General features: G+C 51.7%; 1 protein-coding gene across 1 annotated transcript; it reads left to right on the top strand.

Moving 5' to 3' along the window:
* The first annotated feature begins 971 nt into the window (after nucleotides 1-971).
* On the top strand, nucleotides 972-21,415 carry DIPK1C (divergent protein kinase domain 1C). The gene is made up of 4 exons (XM_022560002.2): nucleotides 972-1,157; nucleotides 9,905-10,579; nucleotides 13,296-13,460; nucleotides 17,721-21,415. The coding sequence occupies exons 1-4, from the start codon at nucleotides 972-974 to the stop codon at nucleotides 17,919-17,921; spliced, it is 1,227 nt and encodes a 408-aa protein (XP_022415710.2). The 3' UTR covers nucleotides 17,922-21,415.
* The last annotated feature ends 4,120 nt before the right edge of the window (nucleotides 21,416-25,535 follow it).

Here is a 25,535-nt window from a genome sequence, read left to right as displayed (position 1 = left end):
GAAACGCTTTTAGGGAGCGGAGGGCAGCTGGGGTGGGGTCAGGGAGGGCTGGAAAGAACCAGGGGCAGCTCTGAAGGCCGGGGCTCCTGCCTACCTCATACGACGACTGCAACGGAACATGGAAGCCTGCTCCCCAGAGGACGTTGCAAATACACAGAAACACAGGTTTAGATACATTCAGTGAACGACTCCTCCTCGCCAGGGGTAAGGGAAACGTTTAAAGAGTGCGGCGCTTCTTTACCCCTGGCAAGGACGCCCTGGAGTTTTTGGCAGCCTGGGAGACGGCGGTGGGATTCAGGAGCTGCCTGGGAAGGGCGGGCGGGGGCCGCCACGACATTCCCAGACTGTCCCGGACCCCCGACTCAGGATCTCACCCCGGGAAGCGCTCGGAGGAGACCCAAGTGGGGGGATGGGGGGGTCAGGGCTGCAGCCGAGGGCGCCCAGGGGTCCGAAGGGCGGGGGTCTGTAAAAGAGAGTGCAGGGCGCCGAGCAGCCGCCCGGAGAAGGGGCGAGAGCTTGTCTTCAGGGGAGCCAGGAGTCTAAACCGGGGCGAGCCTGAATCTACGCAGAGTCGGTACCAGGAAGGAGCTGGTCTTCTTGGGGAAAAGGTGCAAAAAAAAAGTGCAAACGGTGGCGGGGTGCGGCGGGCGGAGCAGGGCGTCCCGCGCGCGGACACCCACTGAACCCCGGCTGCTCGGGCGGGCGCGGGTTGTTGCCGCGGGACACCCCCCCTCATCCCCGCCCCCCAGGACGGGCCGGGCGCCCGCGCTGCCTCTCCCCCGCGCCCCCTCCCCTCCGCCCGCTCTGCCTCTCCCCCGCGCCCCTCCCCTCCGCCCGCTCTGCCTCTCCCCCGCGCCCATCCCCCGCCGGGCCGCCGAGCCCAGACGCGAGCACGGGGCGCGGGGCGCGGGGCGCGGGGCGCGGGGCGCGGGGCGCGGGGCGCGGGGCGCGGGGCGCGGGGCGGGTGGGCCATGGCGCGGGCGCGGGCGGCGGGCTCGCGGGGCTGGCCCGGGTGGTGCGGGCGGGGCGCGCTGCTGGTCTGCGTCGCGTGGACCGCGGGTTGGGTGCTGGCGGCCGCGCTGCTGCTCCGCGCGCACCCGGGCGTCCTCTCCGAGCGCTGCACCGACGAGAAGAGCCGGCGCATCCTGGCCGCGCTGGTAGGTGCCGCCGCCGCCGCCGCACTGCCCCGCGCCGCGCGCCCCGGGGGCAGGGCTGGGACACCCTCCGCGGGCCCCGGGAGCCGGGGACTTGGGCACGGCCGTGGACCGAGGGGAGGGGGCCTGGACACGGTGCGTGGGATGCGGTCTCCATCCTGGGAGTCCTCCGTGCGCGGACGGGGATGTCTCCCCCCGTTTCGCCCAAATTGGTCCTTTGTCCCAAGAGAGTCTTCCTGCCCGACTGCTCTCCCGCCGCCCCCAGCCCGCCCTCCTAAAGCAAGAGTTCGGGTCTGTTCCCAGTCTCCCGACTCGGACAGCGGGGCTCGGGGCGCGGGCCGCTGAGGGCTCGGGTCGGGGAGACCACGCCCCTGCCCCTGGACTCGCCGTTCGGAAGCTCAGCCGCTGTTCGGCGAGTCCAGCCTGGGCTGCACCTCGCCGAGCCCCATGCAGACGGCTCGTAGGGCCCCCGCCTCGCTGCGCCCCAGAGCCGCGCCGGGGCCGCGCGTTCAGGCGAGCGGAGCGCGAGGGAGGCGGTCGGACCCTGGGGTCCGAGCGGGGTCTCCGGACAGGGGAGGGCCTGGGGGCTCCATAGCTGAGCCCGGCAATTAGGGAGAGAAAGAAACGCCTGGGCTTGCAGGCTGCTGCTGCGCGCTCTGGGCCCCAGAGGCGCATTAGTTGATTCCGAACGCCGGCTGCTCTTTGGTCTCTCTGTTTGGTTCGGAAGATGAGGCGCATCAGGAGACTTGGATAAAGGCAGGAATCCCTAAAAGGAAGGCCAAGGTGAAGGTAACGGCAACTATTGTTACATTGATTGAGTGATTATTCACTTCCTAAAATACTGACCATCTCAGTATGTGATGTGAAAAATGATCTATTTTCTAAGAGATCTTCAAGAAACTCATGGGAAGTTTTCAGTCCAACTGCTTACATCTGGGTGAGCCTTCTGAGATTGTAGGTTTTCAAAACGTGGTAGCATAAAGGCTTTCAAGTAAATGATTTTTTTTTAAGTGAGATTGGAAAAACTAAAGGAATGAGGTGAAATGGACAAGCTAGACCAAATCATTTTCCCTAATTGAGTCTGACGTGTCCTCATGAATTGATCATAACGTTGGTGAGATACACATCGATTCCCTCCATCCTATCTATCAATAATCTATCCATTTATCTGTTCATTGTTACACTGACGTTCTATCAAGTTTTTTTTTAAGTTACAAGAGCTCATTGATTTTCCTCAATAACTCCTCTAAAAATTCCTTTCACTGATAAAGACTTTTTTCCCTCTGTTTTGGGGAGACTGATTGACTAATTATAGTATAAAATGAATAGCTTGGCCAGGATGACTATCCATGTACCAAAAATAATATAATAGTCTTTTAGATTAAAATAAAAAACAAACACTATTTTTTCATTTCTTTACCTTTGGTTAAGTGAGAGAAGGCCTAATGGAAATTAAATAGCCTAGTATAACTTAAGTCATTGCTCATCATAACTTTCCCGGCATTCCAGCTCATAAATTAAAACCAATTCTGTTTGGAGGCTGAACCAACATACCTCCTGTGGCAGCCAATCTTTTCTGTTGCCAAAAGAACAATCTGAAATACCATGTCTGTCTGTCTGCCTGAAGTTCACCTGACCGGTTCTCAATGATCTGATTTTGTGGGGAGCATCATTTGGAGGCCCCCTTTGAGGCCGCCATTTCTCACGCTCTGCTCAGGACCTGACTTTCCCTTTCTACCCTCTCCGTTCTGGATTTGCTGGCGGGAACCCCACACAGCACCGTGGCTCCCTTTCACCCAGGACACTGTGAACTAGACTGAGGTTTGAATAGGACCCCAGTCTCCACATCCTAGACTCTGCCGGGCCCTGGCGGCCACGCAGAGGCTGGCATTGTGGCACTGTGGCCTCCCAGGACTGAATCGAGCCTCTGTCTCTCAGCTCCGCCGGTCCTTTCAATTCATTCTGCCTGGCTTTTATCCTTAATAATAAAACTGGCTGTTATTTTTCTGACTGGCCTCCAGACTCTCATTAGCTTTCACCCTGAATCCCAGAGCACCAAAGGAATAGCCACAGCTGAGCCAGAGGGAACCCCTTTCCCTTGGGCAAAGCCAAGGGAGTTGTGAACCTCTGAGCACGTTCCCGGGCCCTCACGCCAGGCAGGTGGAGAATCTGAGGATGAAGCTGAGGGGCTGGTTAGGAGCGGGGAGTCATGGGCGCTGGGGCCCCCCCGAGCCTCACCCCACCTCCGGAGGGGGCCCAGCACACTCCAGTCTCAAGAGAGAGTGTTGGAAGAGCCAACTGGATTGGTTCCAGAGTCGAGCCCAGGTCTTCCAGCTTCAGAATTTTCTGGGCAGACGGCAGCCCTCCTTTTTCCTGCGGCTTTTCAGCTCACCCCGTAATCAAGACATCTCTGTGAGGTTTCCAGAGCCCCACTTTCCCAGGGAACCGTGTCAGCAGGCTGTGCCAGGCTGACTAGCATTGGGTCTGACCGTTCACAGGCCCGGCTTCCGGTTCTGCAGGCAGAGCGCCTCCCAGGGCGGCAGGGACGTATGCTGCGGGTGCCCGCTGAGGCTCACTCGGGGCAGGCTCTGTGCTAAGTAGTTTTACACGTATTAATTCATTTAATCTCAGCCTCTGCGGGGTACGTACTTTTACTCCTCCCATTTCACAGATGGCGAAACCGAGCCCCAGAGAGGTGAAGTAACTTGTCCCGATTCACACGGTTACTGTGTCGTGGAGCCAGGATGTGACTCTGATAGTAGAGATCCCGTGACAGAACTGGCTCCTCCAATACTGAAAACCACAAGTAACTAACAACTGGGCATACTTAACCCTGCCATAGCACATCACTTTCAAAGCATCTCAAAAAGATTCCCACAGACTCTCTGTTATTCAGAAGGTTTAAGTCCCTTCCGGGTGGTTAGGTCTTGACGTGACTTAACTTGGTTGCCTACATCTGGGATTTCTTTTTAACAGGGCAGGCTTATCTTTCTTTGCTCTGATAGAAACCCAAGGTCCCAGTGGGACTACAGCATCCAGGGCACATACCCAGAGAGATTTTATAGCAGGGAATGACTCTGCTTTCCTGAGTGATTTGGCCACGTTTGTAATCTCTATCTTCTAAGCTGTCCAGGGGTCGAGAAGGCTTGCAGAGTGGCCCGGCTAATTGCTCTGAGGTTCTGCAACGCACAGCGTAACTGCTCCATGAAGGAATTCCATCGTGAGATATGAGGGCTGCTAACCGCATAGGAACTTAATTCTCCTTAAAAACAAAAACAAACACACAAAAGAAAACCCAGCCCTTGGGCATGACCTCTGAGACCCTGTCACCGGTTTCCCAGACTAGAGAGGACAGGTTTTGTTTTTGCCTGAGAACCGAGATACAAGCCAGAGAGGGAGGTTCTAAGTAACCACCACTGAGAACGCTTTCTACAAGAACTGGGGCTGCTGGGAGTGTGCGTTTGCACACAACCTATAAGAAACATGAATTCGCTGTGAGTTTCATTAATTTTTAAAAAATGCCAGTTAACTATAATGAGACTTTATTAACTTGGTTTTTTTCCCAGCTTATCTTAAAATCTGATACCTGTGGATTTTGTATGCACACACATTTGGGTACAGAAATGTACCTGTTCAAGATGGCAGTCAGGGCCTCCTCATATCCAGAGGAAAGTGATTTTTTTAAAAATGGAGTTAAAAGTACATTACTTCTATTGAGTTTAAAAAAATTAGCTACCTCAATAGGACATGCTGCTAATAAGATAATTTCACTCTTGTCTCTAACACGATGACACTGCTTGACTAGCTTGTAAACTTGTAATCTGTAAATTTACTGGTTTTTAAAAGCCGAGCCAAGTCTTTCTCTGAGTTTAGCAAGCACAGGCATACGAAAAGATCCTACAGAACTCACTGGAAATCTGGTAACCAGAAGAGCCACAGTGGATGAGTTTTACATTCTGTATCAGAAGAGCAGGGACTGATGTGCCAAAAAGGCCTCATCACAAAGGGTGACGACAAAGAACAGCTCTGCACTAACTACGCTTGCGATCTCCCGTGACAAACGAGGTAGCCGGGGCACGGAAAGTTAGGTCAGAAACCTAGGACAACACCTCCAGTAGCTGGTGGCCCGGCAGGGCTCTGGGCGCCCAGCCCCACTGCCCACCCTTCCTGATCGGCAGCTTCCCTACAAGCTGCCAGCCATCTGGAGGCATGCCTATACCTGAACATGCTGGCCTTCAGAAAAACAGCCAAAGGTAACGTTCCCCTCCAAAGTCAGCAGACTATATGCCAGATTTCCTTGCAACCCCTGTTTGGAACTGCCTTCTAAATTTGCAGGGGCAAATCTCGTATGGGTTCGATTTGAATTCGATTTCATCGACGCGGTACAGTTTCGTAGAAAACACCATGCTGTGGGGAGCCAGCGGGGGCAGGGGATGGTACGGAGGCTCACGGGGGTTATTTAATGGAACCTGGGGCAGAGGAGACAAGAATTCCCACTGGCAGGTGGGGCGGCCTCCCAGGGAAGGTGGGTCCGACCCTTGCAGCGGGCAGCATTCTGTCAGGTGGAGACAGAGCAAGTGGCGTTTCTGGCAGGACGCCCAGTCCCTGACGCACGGCACTTGCTCTAACCCTGCCCTGTGCTCCCCTGAACTGTCTGGTTCTCTGAACACTCGAGCGACTTCGCATCTGTGGGTTCCTCAGCAGGTCATTCCCTGCCCTCTCCCTCCTGGTCCACCAGGCAGACTCGCAATTCATCTTTCAAAACTGAGCTCGGGTGCATCTCTCCAGGAAGAAGCCTCCCCAGCCCCCTGCCTTCTAATGACCAGGGCTGGAGGGAACTAGAATCCAGAGACCACCAGGTCCTCTGCACCCATGACCCTGGCTGACCGTTACAGGTCTCCCACGACACAGTGTCATCATCCCACGTTACAGACTTGGAAACAAGCCACAGGCCAGCAAGAGGCTGAGCCCAGAGGCAAACCCAGCTGGCCCCAAAGCCAAGCCTGGCCATGCACCTCTCTTGCTTACGCTCCCCTGTCATTTGAGGAGTCTGAAAGGCAGCCACCTCGCTCTGTGATGCCTGAGCCTGAGCCCGGCACCTGTAGCTGGATCGTGGCTCAGCTCACACACAGGACTGTTGGCTGGAAGGTGGCTGGGTGCGCCTGAGGCAGCTTGCCCACGGCCACTCCCCGCCCCCAGGGTGTGGAGTGGGCTTCTGGGCCCACAGGTGTCTCTCACGGCCGGTGACAATTTCGGCCGCAGTTCCAGATGAGGAGAGTGAAGGCCCTGGGCAGTCACAGCTGACACCCTCGGCACTCCCCACTCTGGGGCAGTGGCCCAGCCAGGGCCCATGCCCCTATCTCGCCCTCCCCATGCCTCTCCCCTCGGACTAGCACAGCAGGGTTCTGAAGCTCACAGCTCAGGGCCCACCTCCTCCTTCCAAACTCGACTGTGTCATCTGCTTTTCTTTCTGTTCCAGTTCTGTTCTGTCCTTCATACAAAAACACCTTTGATTAAACTACAAATTTGATGACACTCTAAAAAGGATTATGGAATTGAATTAAACCATTTTGGATATACTCAAAGGGCTTAGGGGCTTTATAAGGCAATCAAGAAATAAATGTTGGGCTTCCCTGGTGGCACAGTGGTTAAGAATCCGCCTGCCAGTGCAGGGGACACGGGTTCGAGCCCTGGTCCAGGAAGATCCCACATGTCACGGAGCAACTAAGCCCGTGCGCCACAACTACTGAGCCTGCGCTCTACAGCCCGCGAGCCACAACCACTGAAGCCCGCGTGCCTAGAGCCCGTGCTCCGCAGCAAGAGAAGCCACTGCAATGAGAAGCCCGTGCACTGCCACGAAGAGTAGCCCCCATTCGCCGCAACTAGAGAAAGCCGGCACGCAGCAACAAAGACCCAACACAGCCAAAAATAAATAAATTTATAAAAAAAAAGAAAGAAAGAAATGTTGCCTTTTCTTGTCAGGCTTGTTACAGAGATGTGAAACTCTGTAAATACCAGATAAAATAGGACAAAGCTGCAGCAAGTAAAATGAACAGCCCACATTACTTCCGTCACTCACACCTTTTTTTACTCTTGGGAGTCTCAATCATTTAAACCTTGCATTCCCACCTTACCTCTAAGATTACCCTGAAAGGTCTCAGAGGAACCAGAATCAGCTGATGCTCTCTTCCGAGGCACCGTGATATGGAAGCAATTCCAAGCAGAGAGAGTCACTCAGAGCGTCCTGATCCTTTGATGCTCCTCTTATGACCCCACGCCTTGGAAAGAGGTACCAGGATGAAAAGTAAAAGGATGGCATTTGACCAAAATGGTGTTAAGTTAAATTGCAAGATGTACACAGCATCAAGTGTATTTAAAACAGTTTCATGGGTGTTTATCAATACAGCTGCATTATGGTTGTCTGTTTTCCAAAGACAAAAAGCCAGCCCCAGGCAAACAGGGTGCACTCCCAGACTCCAGGATTGGGACCATCGCGTGCATCTTTGGGTTTGGCAAGCGTGACATCCCCACCACCCAATACGGCGCGGTGCCGAGATCTAACGCGGCAAAGGAGAAGCAGCTTGTGGGAGCCCCTCAGCAGGAAGCTGGGGGTCAGGTCTGATGGCTTGTCTTGGTCCTTTTGGGCTGTTGTCCAGTTACTGCCTGAAACGGTCCCTGAACTCCAGATACTTGTTTTAAGAACAGGGAGTATATCTTTTTTTTTTTTTTTTTTTGCGGTACGCAGGCCTCTCACTGTCGTGGCCTCTGTCGTTGTGAAGCACAGGCTCCAGACGCGCAGGCTCAGCGGCCATGGCTCACGGGCCCAGCCGCTCCGCGGCATGTGGGATCTTCCCGGACCAGGGCACGAACCCGCGTCCCCTGCATCGGCAGGCGGACTCTCAACCACTGCGCCACCAGGGAAGCCCAGTATATCTTTTTAATAAGCGTTTTGGTTATATGCTTTCAACAAGTCACTGAGAGTACTTATAAAGATCCACAATCCCTTATCCAATGCTCTGTGGCCAGGCCTGTTTCAGAATTCACACTGTTTTGGGTGTTAGATAATGTGCAGCATATATATATATATATATATACCTTCTATTTCGCCTGTGAGGCAGCACCAGTAATCAGACAAATCCAGCTGATGAACAACTCTGCAGCAAAGTATATGCAAAGCCACAGGTCAAATACATTCAGACCATAAATAGGCTCTCATCTTTTCAGTCGGATTTGCCACTCCATGAGGGTGAATGAGTCATGGAAAACCTTGTGGTTTTCAGAGCTTTTTGGATTTGGGGATTATTCACATATCCAAGCATTGGAGGTGTATTTTCCGACTGAAGGAGCTGTATATAACCTACTTGGGGTTAATAAAGCCGAGCAGCGCAGAACCACCAGAGAGTCTGGCCAGCATATAATTACATACCTGACCTGCCTTTGCCCACGTGGGAGGAAGATGCATCTGGGGGGAAACAGGTAGAGTCAGGAAATAGGCTCAACCCCTAATAAACGTGGGTCCAGAGGTTTAGGTTTCCTGAAAGAGATAAAAAAGAAAGAGAACAGAATAATAATCCTCCCTTTCAATCGGTTTCACACTGGCATCTCCTGCTCCCCCTCTAGCAGGTCTGAAGGGCAGGGCCTGGCTGGACTGTATTCTTAGCACGGATGCTTGCAGTGTCGTGGTGGGGTCACCAGGTCCCCCATGTGGCAGGAGGGCCTAAGAGCCTGACGTTTAGGAGAAGTTCCCCATTTCAGGGTCCCTGAGTGCCTTCCTCACCACCCCCAGGAACCGAACACCCCCCGCTTCTGGAATTTACCCTGCAGGGCTCTTCTTCCGCAGGCGCCCGGTGCCTGCCCTGCCAGCCACGAGGCCTCTCCTGCCTCCTGTTTCCTGCAGTGGGCTCTCCAGACCCCGCAGTCCCCCAGAGCCTGCTGGCCTTATAGCCATACCACTTCCTGGCGACCACAATGGGTGCAAGGAAAGGTTCTAGAGGAAGGGCCATTCCTGGGGTCGCCGGGGACCCACCTCCCGAGGTCTGGCTGACCTGTACTTGACCGGGGGTTGAAAGCTCTCTGGGTGACCCTGACGTGAGGCCAAGAGTTGGGAACCACGGGCCTGGCCCAGCCCTTTCGCTGACAATCAAGGAAACTGAACGCAGCTGCCAAAGGCCTTTGCCAGCATCACCCACCTCAGCTGGAAGTGGGGGAGGGCAGAGACCTGCTTCCTAAGACCTGGGCCTGGGCCTGATGGAGAACAAACTTGAGGCGCTCTTTCAAGTCTTTTTTTTTTTTTTTTGTAAACTTGTATTTGTTTATTTAATTTGAGTGCGTTGGGTCTTCATTGCTGCACACGGGCTTTCTCTAGTTGCAGCAAGCGGGCTCAGTAGTTGTGGCACACGGACTTCAGTAGTTGCGGCTCACGGGCTTCAGTAGTTGTGGCTCGCGGACTCTAGAGTGCAGGCTTGGTAGTTGTGGCGCACGGGCTTAGTTGCTCCGCGGCATGTGGGATCTTCCCGGACCAGGGCTCGAACCCGTGTCCCCTGCGTTGGCAGGCGGACACTTAAGCACTGCGCCAGCAGGGAAGCTCTCAAACCTTTGACTTCATAATTCCTCTCTGACCCGAGTAGCCTCGTGGTTCACTCTGGTGAAGATGGTCTGCACAGCTGTTAGGAGCGTGCTGGGTGCGGGGACCAGCCTTGTGTCTATTCGCTGCCCCTCCGCGGTGTAACCGACTGTCCCCTTCCTTCCAGTGCCAGGACTACCGGGGCGGCGCGCTCGGCGGAGACCTGTGCGAGGACCTGTGCGTGGCGGGGCAGCTACGGTACCGGCGCTGCCTGTACTACGAGCGGGGCAAGAAGGTGCTGCAGGCTGACTGGCGCGGCCGGCCCGTGGTCCTCAAGTCCAAGGAGGAAGCCTTCTCCAGCTTCCCGCCGTTCGGCCTCCTGGAAGGCCAGCCCGAGGCCGGCGGCCAAGGCTTCCCGGAGGCAGAGCTCCTCCTGCTGGCGGCCGGGGAGGTCAAGAGCGCGCTGGGCCTGGAGCTGGCCGAGGGCGGCCTGGGGCGGCTGGGCCTGGGGCGGCGGGGGCCCCGGCTGCGGGGTCAGCTGGCCAGCCTGTGGGCGCTGCTGCAGCAGGAGGAGTTCGTCCTGCTCAGCCTGCTGCGGGGCCGCAGCCCGCACGCGCCGCCCGTGCTGGGCTCCTGCGGCCACTTCTACGCCGTGGAGCACCTGGCCGCGGGCAGCCCCCGCCTCCGGGCCCTCTTCCCCCTGGACGGCGCGGCCCGCGGCGGCCGGGCCCAGGCGCGCGCGCTCAGCGGCGTGGCGCTCAGCTTCCTGGACATGGTCCGCCACTTCGAGCACGACTTCTCGCACCGCCTGCACCTCTGCGACGTCAAGCCCGAGAACTTTGCCATCAGGAGCGACTTCACGGTGAGTGGCTGCGGCGTGTGTTTCGCCCGTGGAGGGCAGACTTGGGTCCGGGTGGTCCTAAACCAGGGGGTTTCTGAAATCGGGGGAGACCCTGCAGCGTTATGCAACCTTCTAGCCAGGACAACTCCGACCTGCCAAACCTTCCGAGTGGGAATGAGAGAATTTAAAGAACAGAGGCGCCTGCCCGGTGCCGAACTGGGAGGACGGCCGCTCGCAGCGGGAGGCGTGGTCTGTCGTCCTTAAGGGCTGCTCTGTTTTCTCCAAAGCGACATCGCGTTTTGAAAGCAAGCAAATTGTGCAGAAAACAGTCTTCAGGAGACAAGGAGCCTCGGAGGATGAGGAGAGAGGACGGCCTTTGGGGGCTTTTGTACAAAGGCTCAGTAGGGGGACACTGTTTTCAAGGTGTCCATGGTCTAGGATGATGGGCAACTTTTTCTAATACTTTCCTCTGGAGATGTTCTAGTTTCCCTTCTGTGGGTAAGACTTCTAGAGGGACAACTGGCATTTTGGTGCCTTACACAAGGGAGAATCCTGCCTGGGTGGACACGTCAGCCTCTGCAGGCTCTGCAGAAGGCAGGTGAATTTTATGTCCCACTCCAGGCAGTGCAGGCCTACAAAGAACGGACCGAGGTGGAGAAGCAGCAGCAGGAGGCCCGGGGCTCCGGGGTGGGATGCGGCCCTCCGTGTTTTAAAAGCAAGCCCTCCCGGTGATTCTGATGCACACTCAGTGTGAGAACTAGCGAACCGACGGACCAGCAGGAGGGTTCCCCCTTTGGTCCGTGTTGCAGTGGGGAAGGAGCGCTGTCCTTCAGGTAACGTGTTAAGAATTGATGATTCGCAGTCATTCACTTTCTCGGGTCCCCCCTTGCGGGTCTTGAGAATCTGTCCAGCGGTTGCAAAAGAACTAGGAAAACATCTTTACTTCTTGCTCCCAAACTGTTGCCAGAAAGTGCTCTTTTCAAACAGATGACGTTTCCTGCTCTAGAGGCACACTTTTCAGTGGAGAACAAAATAATCCTCGTCAATCCGTTCTAGGCCGATGTCTGAAAATGATGCAAGTTAGGTAATTTTGTGCAGGAAAAATTTTATGATTCTCCCGATGTTATCTAAGAAAGCTCAGGCAGGTTTTTCTGTTCATTTTGGTCCTGTTCTTATTTTAGGTGCATGGAATTACGCTTCCAGGAGCTGTAATCCATTCTACAGCACACACTAAAATTAAAAAATAAACCTGGCTCTTCCTGGGAGATGAACAGGGAACAATCAGAGCCAGAAGACAGAAGTAACAGGGAGCTGAAATTCCACCAGGGGCCCAGGGGAAGCTGGGGAGATGGCCAGGAACTATCAAAAGAAGTGTCTTGTAGCCCCCCAAATAAATTATGAAAGACAACAGACTCATTAGCACAGCCTCATGTATTTCTAGTGTATTAACCGGTATAAGTAATGAAATGAGCTATTTCTTTTGTCTGAATAATAAGATAGGAAAAATTGATTAAAATGATAATTTCTGTTTGCAGAGCCTGGATTAGTAATTAGACAAGGCTGTTAAATAGGGAAGAGTTCCCTGTTCTTTATTTTCATTATTCTCCACATATTTTGAAATAAAGTATTTTTCCCTCCTCTGTTTTACTGAATAATCCCCAAGAAGCTTTACTGCATTCTGGCATCAATCTTGAAGGAAAAAACAGAAACAACAACCTGGGAATGTGCCTCCTGACTTTGCAGAGAACTGAGATGTAAATGAACACTTTTTTGAGACGCTACCAAAGGGAGAAGGCTGATATTTTGAGGTTGATCTGTGAAGGCTTGTGAAATGCCACAGACTCCATTAACCTCATCGAGCCTTCTAATAGCTCTTTAATACCTTGAAGCTATACACTGCTTGATTTGGGCAGAGTCCAGGTTTTCTCAGGTTTGAGCTCATCTTTTTTTTTTTTTTTTACTTCAGGTGGTGGTGGAACATCTGCATAATTTAGACATTATTCTTTTTCTGGTTTTGAAGTCTATTTGGGTTGACGCTAGGAAGATAAATCTGAAATTCCAGGGGCTCATCACATTTTCATGCTGGTAGTGGGACTTAGTTTTTGATGCTGCTGGACCAGGGTCCATATGTATCGACCCTAATTTAAGAACTTTGGCTTTGCCACTCCCTGCACTCCCCCAGCTCCCCACAGCTGGAAACCAGTCACCTCAGGTAACAGACAGCATAAATAGACGACCTACGTACTGCCCACCCCACTCTCACCATCACACCCTCCACCTGTCCCTTGAATATAGTTTTCTTTTGTTGCTTATATTCATAGGGATAGATTATCTGTCTCACAGCTTTTGTGTTCCTGAGCCTTGAATGTCAGAAACCAAAGTGATAAAGCAACAGAAGGGGAAACCAATTCATTTTAAAGATATTTCAGAGATTCAAATTTAAATCTGAGAAAACTTTTAAAGATGAAAAGTGATACTAGTTCCACATTCTAGGCTTTCACTGGCGACCACAAAGGTCCTTTTTGCAGTTAAAGCCTTGCCATACCATCTATGCCGGTGGCTTGCATGCCCCCAGCACAACCTGGCCCCTCTTCCCTGCTGGTAGATTTCTGTGACCCCTGAAGTCTGTGACACTTGCACCTGCAAAGGGGAACAGGGGTGGGGTGATACTGCAGGGCTCCCTCTGTGCTGTGGCCTTGGGGGTCCTCTTGAGAGGTGTGTGCTGTTTCAATTACAGGTGGTGGCTATTGACGTGGACATGGCCTTTTTTGAACCTAAAATGAGGGAAATTCTTGAGCAGAACTGCACGGGAGATGAAGACTGCAATTTCTTTGACTGTTTTTCAAAGTGTGATTTGCGAGTGCACAGGTGTGGAGCCCAGAGAACCAACAGCAACCTGCAGGTGAGCAATGCTGCTGTCCTCTCGGGGGGGGGGGACCCTATCCTCTCTGCGGGGGGGGACCCTGTCCTCTCTCGGGGGGGACCCTGTTCTCTCTGGGTGCCTCTGCCTGCCACACTGTGACATCCCGGTGATGTAGATGAAGGTCATCACCCTTGCCATGTCACCTGGGCTCGATGTGTCCAGTAAGGGCAGGGATGGTGGGAGACGGGGATCATTTGTTCTTAGTCGTCTACCCCAGAGGTTGTCGGCCAAGTGACCCCATGGGGCTAATGGATGGTGCTCCCAGCACAGCCTTTACTGGGTCCCCCAGAGCCATAGGGACTTGGGTAGCCCTTCTCTCTAGGTCTAGTTTCTACATCTACACACACACACACACACACACACACACCCAGAATGAGCACCCAGAGACTGATTCACCAAGGATAAATCTAGAAAAAGGGCAAAGCAGTCCTGAAAACTGGCCAAACCAGAGAGGGTGGGTGACACCACAGATCCGACAGGCAAGGGGTTAGGCCAACAGGTGGTTAATAGAAGGAGAAAGTGCTTGGGTCCCACATCCAGGAGACCAGTGATAAGTAGGAACCCATCCTGGCTTCCAGCTCTAGGATCCAGTCTAGAGTGAGGGAGACCCAGATGTGGGGCTGGAGAACCCTGCACTGGGAAGACATCTCCCCTCTTCCGGCAGACGCTGTCTGCTCCCGGCCCTCACTCCAGGCCCTCAGGTGGGTGTGGATGAGCTGGGCTCACAGGTGTTGACCACAACCAGGAAGAGGTCATAGCAGGGAAGCTGGGCGCACCTCCACCACCGCTGATCTGTGCTCTAGCCTCAGCCTTCCTAGTGTTCCATTCTCCTAGCCGGTCCACTCCGCATCTCACCTCCACCACAGTCTGTGGAGTCTGTGTACAATCCTCCAGCCCATAAGGCCAATATAACCCCGGTGCACACCTGGTGATGGGGCCAGAGCCTGAGGCTGAGTCACGCCGGCACAGAGGACTGACCTGGGGAGACCTGGACAGTTGTGTAGTTAACCTGGCGGGCCTGGACCAGGCCGAACAAGGCCCTGGCTCGGCAGCCTCTACAACTTAACGTGGACTCACACCCTCGGTGGGTCTGCAGCGCAATCGTTCTTCTCCAGATGTGGGAACAATATGCTTTCACTAGAGCATCAACCACCCTGTGACCTCAAACCACAAAGTGGAAACACTAACACCTGCCCTCTGCAGCATAATTGGAGACTAGGGTTGTATCCTTAATATATAAACGGCTCTTACAGAGCCGTTAAGCGGTGAGAGGTACACACACACAAAACTGGCAAGAGAAGAACATATGACAGATACACGGGAGCTGAAGTGCAGACGGACAGAGAACCTGGAAAATATTTAATCTTACTATTCAAAGACATGCAAGTTAAAACCCAGTGATAATAATTTTTTACCTTTAACTATTGGGAATAGTTGTTAAAATGCTATTAATTAACAGGTGAGGCTTCAGAGAAATCGAGGTAAGAGTCTGTATTGTTAACGTGATTGTAAAATTCTACATCCCTCTGGAGGGTGCATGACTGTTGGAAATACTCTCTTTAGCTGAGCAATTTCATTTGTGCACCTTTTCTGATTATTGCCTTTGAATAAAGACCTAGAAACGAAATTTCGCTTCCTTTAAGGATATGAGAAAATATGAAGCATTCATTAAGCGAAAAAATGCAGGTTACAAATCAGTATTTACCCATGATCTCATTTTCCTTAAGTAGTACGTGATTGGGAAAGAAGATATGAAAACGTCAAAAGCAATTACTTACGGATGATAGGATTACAGATAATTTTTATTTTCTTCCTTTTGCCCTATATTTTATAAATTTTCTACGGTGGTATGTATTACTTTTCTAACTTACACTTTTACTCAAAAAAAAAAAAAAAATCCCTGCCCTGCATCAGTTGATTGACAGATCAAAGGAATAGAATTTTTAAAAATTGCAGAAGTCTACCTAATGACATATGGGTATTCAGTATGTTATAAAGGCAGCCTCTCAGGCCAGTGAGAGGGAAGCTGGGTTATACAGTGAGTGATGCTGGTAAAGTGGGTATTCAGGAACAACAAATGATCACATTAACTCCTGGTCCACTCCATATATCAAACTAAACTTCAGATGGCTCAAATACTTACACCTAAAAAATGGAATCCTGAATGTTCCAGAAAAAAACTGGGAGAATTTAAAGTACTACCCTAGAGTTCGGAAGGCCTTTCTGAGTACAGAACAAAGTTCAGAGGCTATAAGAGGAACAACTGACACATTTAACAATTTTTTAAAAAATCCACATGGCAAAAACAAAACAAAGTTACAAAAAATATGAGCAAATTTAAAGGTTAAATGAGAAAATTGGCAAAATATTTGCAACTGCTCTTACAGACGAGGAGCATAGAGGACAGAGACAGCCCTTATCTTGTCTGAGACTCAGAGCTGCTGAGACTCACGGCATCCCCCAGCATCGTCCTTGGCTCACGGTAACCCCACATCCCAGGGGCAGCGTCTAGTGATTGGTCAGTGGGGAGGGGGGAAATGCAAAGCCCAGCCCCCTGGCCTCTATAAGGAAAACTCTGTAGGCCATTCCAGTACCAGAAGTTTTCCTTCTCCCTTAGTTCCATGGAAAGATGGTTCCTAAGAATGCCCCTCAATAAATCCCTGCATGCAAACCTCCACCTTACAGTCTGCTCCCCAGGAAACCAATCTAAGCAGGGGGTTAATGTCCTTAATATATAAAGAGCATCTGCATATCAATATGAAAAAAGTTAACAATCTGATGGAAATGTGGGCAAAGAACATCACCTTGACCACTCACTGGAAAGGAAGCACAGATACTTTCAACCTGACTGATACGAAAAGCAATACAAATTAAACCATTTTCATTCATCAGTTAACAAAAAAGAAAGACGACACGTGTTGTTGAGGGCATTCTTGTCATACGCTGCTATGAGAGTGTAACTCGGTACAACTTTTATGGGGTGAATCTGGCAATATCTATCAAAACAAAAAATATGCATACCCCTTGGCCCAGAAATTTAGTCATATGCAAAATGAAAAAGATATCTGCAAGGTATGTACTGAAGCATTTTTCATAATAGCAAAAGTTAGTGAACAACCTAAATTTCCACCAATAGGGAACTAGCTAAATAATTTATGATATGCATTTGAGGTACAGCCATTAAAACAAATGGAATATCCTTATAAGGACTGATTTGGAAGGCTCTCCCTTATATTTCATTAAATGGGAATGGAAGCTACAGAACAGTGTGTGCAATATACTCCCATCCATGTAAAGTAAAAGAAAAAGGAAATTCATGTATATTTATAGACTCTCCAGAAGGACATTCAAGGGAGTGGTTGCCTCTCAGAGCCAGGAGCCGAGTGTCTGGTTATGAGGAGTGGGATGGAGACTTACAGCCTATCTTTTGGGACATTTTCCATGTTTGCCCCTGAAAATGTATTATCAACTCAAAAGAGAAATAAGATAATTTGTTTTTAAACAGAATCCTCAGTCTTGCAGAGGTTGGGAAACACAAGTCAAAATTATAGAAACAGTAGCTCTATAAAATTGAGGCATTTGTTAACTGAGTCTAATATAAAGTGTGACATAGAAAAATGGAGCAGAATATTAATTATGCAGCGCTCCATCCAACAGGGAGGAAACCATGACGGCTGTAAAACAGACAGTGTGTTTAAATGGAGAATTTAAAGAGATCTTCAGCCTCAGTGAATTTCATACCCAAGGAGAACTAAAGGCTGTGAGATAGTGGCTTAATTTTTATTTCTCCTAAAATAAAACATCTCAAAGGCTCCTCAGAAAGAGTCTGCAGCCTTTCCCTTCCAATATACCTTTTTTTCAGTGAGCCTCAAAGTACTATCACGTTTGCATACCCCTCGTCACCAGCGTGTCCTGGGGCCCTCAGGACAACCCTGCCAGGTGGCGATGACTATCACCGTGACCAACCTATGGATAAGAAAGTGCGCCCTCAGGGGTGCGGTGACGGCGGGGCTGGCAGCCTTGGGCCTGCCCAGGGCCCACTCCTTACGCAGCAGCTCCCGCCTGTGACTTTCTGCTGCAGTGTCCTCAGTCCTTTCTGAGTGTCACCCGAGCTTCCCCCTCGGCATTTCCACCACACCCGGGGTGGCCTTTTCCCCGCTGGGCGGGTTAGGGTCCAGGAAAGGCCCTTCCAGGAGGCCCCCGGGCCTGAGCTGACCGCCCCCTCCCGCCCTCCCCCAGGTCGTCTGCGACAAGATCCTCCGCCACTGGTTCTCCTCGCCCCGCGGCAGCCCCGCCGTCTCGGCCCCGCTGCGGCGGCAGCTGCGGGCGGCGGTGCTCGAGTGCGCGGCCCCGAGGGCCCAGGGCGCGGCTCCCCGCGTGCTCGCGAAGCTGCGGCGCCTCCTCCAGGCCGCGCTGCGGGAGCTGCAGGAGGACGAGTAGCCGCGGCCCCCGCGGGGTGAGGGAGCGCGTCCGCAGCGCGGACAAGGGCCTCGGGGACGCTTACTGTGTGCGGAGGGGGCCGCCCGGCGCTGTTCGTCCCTCAGCTGCCTCCTCCCTCTGCTCTGCTTTGAGGAACCCTCCGGGCCTCGCCCGTCACCCCTTCGAAGTGACACAAGGGAGGGGGTCCCGGCGCCGGGTTCTCGGAAGGAGGCTCCGCTGTGCTGGAGCAAGAGCCCTGCCGGCGCCCTGCAGATCACCACGTCACAGAGCGCACCTGCGTGCGCGCACACGCGCATGCGCGAGGGTGAATGCGCACGTGGCCGTGAAAGTTGCGCAGGTGTGTGGACGTGTGTGCACGCGTGTGTGAGCGGGTGAGGGTGTGGGCCCTGTGCGCCTCCGGGCGGGGAAGGTGCCTTCTCTGGCGTAGCCACTGGCACCGCGGGCCTCGCTAGCAGAGAAGAGTCATCTTGCTTTTGGAAATGAAAACAATAAAAAACCCGTCTCATCTCTGGGAACTGTAGTTTGTACTGGCAAGGGTGTGAAAGCACAGTTTACAGTGTTTTTCATTCTGAGGAATGAATGGATTTTACGGATTGTAACATCGCTTTTAGGGAGCACTTCATCTCTTATCACAGTACATCCTCCCTGGGAGCAGGGGTTGCAGGCTTGGTGAATTCAAGGCAGAGCCAGGGCCAGGTGGCCTGTGCTCAGTGCCTGTCTGTGGCCCAGCGCCTCTCTGCCGCTCCAGTGAAGACCAGGCCGCAGGCCCCGTGTCACCTGTTGGCAGAATTGGTTCCAGGGCGTTCCCGATGCTGCGGCTCTGCTGCAAGAGAGCAAACGGGAGGAAACCGCATGCTGGTCACTCCCCGGGTCGGGCACGTGGAGCCGGCCAGAGGTCTGTCCACCTTGGGGGGGACACAGCCCTAGTCCACATCTGGGGAGGGTGAGAGCTCAGCAAACCACCACAGGCCACCCTCAAGGTAAACCCAGAAAGACGCCAAGAGAGGATTAGGGATTCTGTTGATGGTTTACAAACAGGAGAAGACAAATTCATCTGAAGTTTTAAAATATCACAAATTGACAAATTCCAAGTATTTCTTTTTTCCTTGCCCAAACCCCTTCTGATGCAGACAAAGAGCAATTGCCTATGTATGCTGGTTCAGCTGCACTTCCACTCACCCTGCAGAAGGACGTGTTGGGGGGTGTAGTCTAAGGCCCCCCAGTTCTAACTCTGTGACTCCCCACACTCTGGTTGGAAGGACCTCCCCCATCGCCACTGGCATTTTCCACATGACTGAATTTCATCAATGGCCTCCTCTAATCAAATATATGAATGACCCACTCTGCCTAGCAGGCAGTAAAAATCCACGTCTGTCACTTTTGTGGCAGAAGTAAACTAAAACTAAAGTTTGAGCACAGGCCCTGGATTAGCAGATTCTAAAAGAAAAAGAGAATTGGCTGCGGAACAGAGGCTTGTTGCACCCGAGCTGTGCTATTCGAAGTTGTGTCTGCAGTGGGGAGGGTCTTAACGAGCCTCTGGGCCCTCGGGGCAGGTTCTCTTTCTGAGCCAAAGGTTCCCACGAAGACAGTGAGAAATAGACGGCCAGGGAGGGAGGCGCAGGGGCTTTGCGGTCTGTGCCCTCAAAACAGTCGTCTTTTGCATTGTGAGGGCACATGGGTCTCCTGTGGTTGCCCTGGGGTTACAGCCCTTCCTTGGCCTTTGAGCTAACCGCCCAGGCAGCGGAGGGAAAAGGTTCCTTTTCACTTCAACCAGAATGGAAACAAATGTTTCTGTTTGTCATGGAGGCTGTGCAATATGTAATTACCCAACACAATAGTGTTTTTATTATTGAAAATTGCAGTTTATTCCTTCCCCTGCGTCTGACCACCCATCTCACACACAAACACACACAGACACACACCACGCCCCTTTCCCATCCCGCCTGGAGAATTCCCTCTGTGGCAGTATCTCTTAGACTGTGGTGAAGTTCAGTTTTTGTTTTTTGTTTTTTGTTTCAATTTTCAAACCCTTGCAAAATAATACTTTTATATAATACAATAAACAAACACTGTATCTGTATTTAATATTTTCAATGTGACAAGTGAGATTGTTTCTTGCTTATCTGATTAAACAACCACCTTATTTGTAGGGGAAAATGTCTCCCTAAATATTTCTATGTTTTGTTTTAATAACATGCATAGTAGACAAAACACGCTCAGTGCTGTGTGGACGGGACTCGAAGAGATTATAAAGTGAGCTCAGCAAGCACGGTTTATTCCTTTTAAAGTTTTATCCAAATTAAAGCAAGTAAGTGCTTTATTCATTTATGAACCCTCATCAGAAGTCAATTTTCACAATTTATCTTAATAAATTACAGTTAAAATGATCTTTTGATGAAATGATTCCAGATTTTATGCCCTGTTGGATTACAGGTGACAAACCTTAACTGCACAGAAATTGTAGGCAGCTCAGGCCACATGCTATGACCGCATGATGCCTGAACTGTTCCACGAGGCGTGGACGATGTCAAGTGGCCACAAATGTTTCTAACCCTCCTCTCAGTTCTTATCTCCTCACAGGAAGTGAGCAGTAAGCAGTTCACAGATGTGCCACCTCCAAGAAGTCCTCTAGGCTTGCCTCCCATGGGTCTGCCCCCATGTTCGGCACCAGCCATCTGGGAACACCCAGGACAAACGCCTAGCATTTTAACTTAAATTATTGGAAGAGCAGCTATTTTAAAAACTTGATTTGGAAGCTGTTTTTTGAGCAGCTGGGGTGGGAGAGTTAGGCTGGAAATTTCTGAAACCAAGGAACATAAAGAAACTGTAACATTTACTGTGCTAGTAACTGCAGTGTAGGGGAAAAACGCCACTCTGGCTCTGTAACATACGTGATTTCTCCCACCTTTTGGGTCCTGAAATCTGTGTTGAAGACGTTGATTCTTGACTTTGGCCTCAATCTTACTCCTTGTGTTTTTCCAGTGGACTGTATTTCATTCCTCTTAAAGATCGCTGAAGTGAAGCTTCATGAGAAATCCCATGGGAAAATGTTAAGAGCCGATGCATTTGCTGGGCCCACTTTGAGTCCCTTGGTGGGGCACCTGATGGGTGAGGAGTTCCAGTTTTTCTTCCTGTCTTTGGGAGAAGTCTCCAGGCGCCCCCTTCTCTCTGCTTCTTCCTCATGGTGCTCTGGGTTCAGCCTCTCTCCCTTTCCTCTTCTAAAACTGCCAGCATCCCCTGTATTTCCCACGAGTCTATGGTATTTTGTTATAGCAACCTGGGCTGACTAAGAGGACTGCCCTGCCCTGGATGCTGTCCTTGACCCTCCCTGAGAGCAGTGGGTTCAGCAGTGCCGGGGTGCGTGGCAGAGAGCCTGCTAGGCTGTGAGCGGAGCAATGCCGGAACTGCCAGGGTCTCCAACTCCCACTTACCTGTGAGTGCCCAAGGTGCCTCCTGGGCAGAGCTGCTGGTAATGGCATTGGCCGTGAAGAAGGCAGCCAGCTGCTCCCCAGTAAGTCTGAGCCGGTGGGAGGGGTGCCTGCGGGAACGGTCTCTCCCTCACCTCCTAGGGCCCGCTTCCCAGTGCAGACAGCGCGGACGCCCAGCTAGCATCTGTGCCTCCGCGCGTTGGGAGGCTCTGACCCTGTGAAGGCCTCTGTGCGCAGCTGCTTTCCTGCAGTGTCTGTTTGCTCTCAGTGCCCTGAGCTCAATGCTTCAGAAAGACACTGTAGCCAGGGCTGTGTGCAGGGATCAGGGAGATGCTTGTGGCACTTCGTGGTTAAGAAACTAAACTGGGGTATTTGGGCTCACTTGATTGCTTTGTCCTTTATTTTCCCCAATAGAAACCTGAGAGGAGGAATGGAATGCATTGTAGTTATGAAGCAAGAGTCAGGACAAATGGTCAGTTCTGATGTTCAAGATGTATTAACTTGAAAAGTACACAATTAAAGCATTTACCAAGTCGTTTTATGGAAAGGGATATGCTTAATGGAAATGACAACTGCCTTGGCAACTGCAAGGTGATTGGTCAGCACATTTCTGGAGAACAAGGAAACAAAGCACATTTAGAGAACTTTCTGGAGAAAAGCACTGTGAGAAACACCCCACTGTTCATTTTTATGTTGTTCCAAAGCAGCTTGTCATCTGGATAGGTTTTCACAAGAGGAGTGAATTTTCTCTTAGCCGCTTTAAATTATTTTCTCTCTTTAGGCCCAGCTTTATTTTATTGCTGTGTGTCAGGATATACAAATTGACCTGGCATTTGAATGAAAGTATGTGCTTATTGGAAGGCTCCCGAACTTGGAGCCAGAAGCCTGGGGTTAAGGTTCTGGTTCTCATGTTAACTAGTTGTGTAACTTTAGGTGAGGCAATTACCTTCTGCCTCAATTTTCTCACCTGCAAAATGTGACATAAATGTTCTTCAGGGAACTGAATGAGATAAAGTAGGTGAAAGAGTCTGTGAACTTGGCAGCGTAGATTCATGCACAGATGCAAATGTTTCCCTGTAAAAATACCTGCGTTTTCATCCATTTTCTGACGCATGCTGCTGAAGAGGGCTCCCCAAAGAGCAGGACAGAGCAGAAGCAGGTGGAGGCCGGTGGGGTCTGTTGGATGTGGCCCTTTGTGGGGCTGGCTGGAGCAGAGCTGGGAAAAGGCATTCATTCCTTGATAGGCATAAAAAGCATCTCTACTTACTGCTATTTTTTAAACTCCCCAAAGTCAGTTTTTCTCTCATCTTTTCAGTTTGCAACTGAAAGAACTCTTTCTCTCGTGTCAAGAGTAAGGCCTGGCTCATAGAAGTCACGCTGAAAGTGTAGCTGGTTACGAGTATGACTCGATCACTATTAAAACTTCTACAAAAGCCACTCATACTGCAACTACGAAGGAGAACTGGCCCCAGACAATCCTGGAGGGAAGAATTCTACTTTGGACCCAGTCTGGCGCAAAGCAGGGTCTCAGTCACAAAATTCTGCTGACAGAGACATTGGAACCTCTGCCACCATGGCAGTTCCATCTGAACGAGATGGGTTGACAGAAAACTGTGGAGTAGTGATTCTCTGGGAGTCGTCCCAGAATCATCTGGAGGCTTCTTCAAAGTGAAAATTCCTGGGTCTGGAATCAGGGTCTCTGGGGCTGAGGCTGCCCCCAACCCCCATGATTTCCGATGCACCCCAAAAGCTTGAGGATAGCTTCTAAGTCTATCGTTGCGGAGGCCGTTACCAGTTGGTTCCCAGGGGCCTTGGCTGGAGTGTGATGCCTACAGAAGGTCTTTCCTCCAGCAAGCTCCTCTGAGCTGCAGGGCGTTGAGTCAGTTTTTCTACAAAGGATCATCTTTACATAAAATAATGGCCTGCTGACCAATCACTTTTGCATAATAGACACGGAGGTACGACTTCTGTCCTTCTAACTCCGATTCCTTAACACCAACTGTCACCAGCCCGTTTACCAAACTCCCGACTGGTGGTCCAGAAGCACCGCGCCCTGGCCCTTCAGCTGCCTGTCCTGGCCGAAGAAGTGCCACTTTGTCCCCGTTTCGTTGGGAAGCGCCCCCTCTGACCACTCCTTGCTCCCTCCCTCTCACAGCCCTAAGAGAATGCCCCTTGCTCAGGGCCAGGACAGAAAATATGCAGCCACCCACTTGCTGTGTGATTGCTAGCTGAGACAGGTTCCCCCCAACTCCACTGAGGTCGTGCTAACTCACTTACTCTCTCTCACTCCACCTTTGTTGCCGAAGCTTGACGTGCCCTGAAAGAAATCTCTGGCCTGGGACAAGCAGAGTCTAGGACACTTACCAGCTGTCACATTTAAAAACACATCTCAAGAAGCTGCATGACTGTTTTCAATGGCTGTGGAAGGGTTCTCCCTGGTTGCTTTGGCTCCCCTTCTTCTTAGCAGGACCACGTTTCCTCCCTCACATTTCTGAAGACTGTGGGCATTTTGATTTGGTTTTCCAGTGGTGATGATGAGAAACTCGGGGCCATTCATCCCTTCTCACCTGTTCCTTTCCTGCGCAGGGTACCTGTGGGTGTTCTAGAAATATCTGCCTATCTGGAGAGGACCTGGCTGACCTGGATCCTCGCCTTCCTTCAAACCACGTCTTGCAGGCACCACACGGTTTCAGAGCCGGAAAGAGTGGGCTAGGCTCTGCTCATTAGCAATGCTTCGTATTGCGTCATCACACTGCTTCCCCGAACGGAAGGCAGCGTATCATCCCCAAACCTCCTTTCTCCAGCCTCTTCGGCACTTTCAAAACTTCATTCTTTGCTACTGTTTTCCTTCTCTCTAAGCACTTTTCCTTTTATCCTCTCCAGCCTCCTGACAGGCCTTTGAAGGCAGGGAGAAGAAACTGGAGACGTCGAACAAGGAGGCATGTCATTCTGAGAAAGCTACAAAAGTCTCCAAATTAGTGCTTTTTGAATCAATACTTTGACTCACTATAAAAAATTCCTGCTTACCTTCTGCTCCTGCCACATCTTTAATCTTGCTGTTTCCTCTGAAAATACTCGGCTGAACCCCCTGCAAGCCAGCCTTCCCCAGAGCCCCCTGGGACCCTGGGCCCTGTGGGTGCTCTGCTGTGCAGAGACCAGGGGACTCGGGGGCTGCCCTGTGAGGGGCAGCCTCTCTGTGGGCGGTGGGGCTGGGTCCCCGGGAGGGGAGGGGAGACCGCATCCCATGAGCACAGCTTCTCGGAGTCAGGGCGCTTGCAGAAGCAGAGGGGCCGAGGGGCCCTCTGGTCCCTCGTCCTTGCAGAGAGTCCTGTTCCACGGGTGTTAACGCTGTAGGCTTTCAGTTCTAGGAGGGCAAAGTACAAAGCGTTTACAGGCAATTCTGATTTATTGCGTTTCTTTCCCACACGTTCTGTGCAGTTCTGTGCACCTGGGACCTCGCCTCATACCCACACGTTTTCCTAAAGGAGGCCAATGTCTACAGCAACGCTTGAGAAAGAGGCAAAGAGCAGGCAGGAACGTGTAGCTCGGACTTGACAAGTAAAATCGATGCACTCCATAGGTTCTTTTCTTGTGGTAAATATACATAACATAAAATTTACCATTTTCAGGTGTACAGTTCAGTGGCATTATGCACACTGACGATGCTGTATGACCGTTTCTGTCTGCAAATTGAGACTCGTGCCTGCTCTGGGGCTGCTGGGCCGAGGCAGTGTGGACCCTGGCTTGGTGGGGACTCTGCACACAGCAGTGGCTCCTGTGACCCTCCCCGACGCCCACTGTAGAGCAGGGTCCCGCGCCATGTGGGTGCTCTGCGAACATGGGCTTAATTCTCATCTCAACACTGAGGCTGGAACGAGCTCGTGTTAGAGATGAGAGAACAATATGTGAGGTCAAATCTGAATTCTGTCCAAGGCAGAAAACCCTCAGTCTTTTGACCTTGGCCTTCACTGGACAGAGATCAAACGCTTCATCAAACTCCACCTACGCGTCATGCGTGGGGCTTCCAGTACTTCAGGGAGCTCCAGGGGCCTCTGAGCTGACTGCGAGTAAACGCTTTGCTCAGGGGCTGCTCTTGCAGGGGGACCAGCAGAATCTCTCTGCACCTCCAGGACGTTTAGGGTGCTCAGGGCGCTAGGAGCACCGTTGCTGAGCCCAAACTCCTGGG

Source organism: Delphinapterus leucas, chromosome 14, assembly GCF_059928025.1.
Source record: "Delphinapterus leucas isolate spDelLeu-1000000601 "Yukka" chromosome 14, BTC_Dleu_Yukka2, whole genome shotgun sequence".
In the NCBI taxonomy this organism is placed as follows: Eukaryota; Metazoa; Chordata; class Mammalia; order Artiodactyla; family Monodontidae; genus Delphinapterus; species Delphinapterus leucas.
This window is presented reverse-complemented; position numbering and strand designations above follow the sequence as displayed.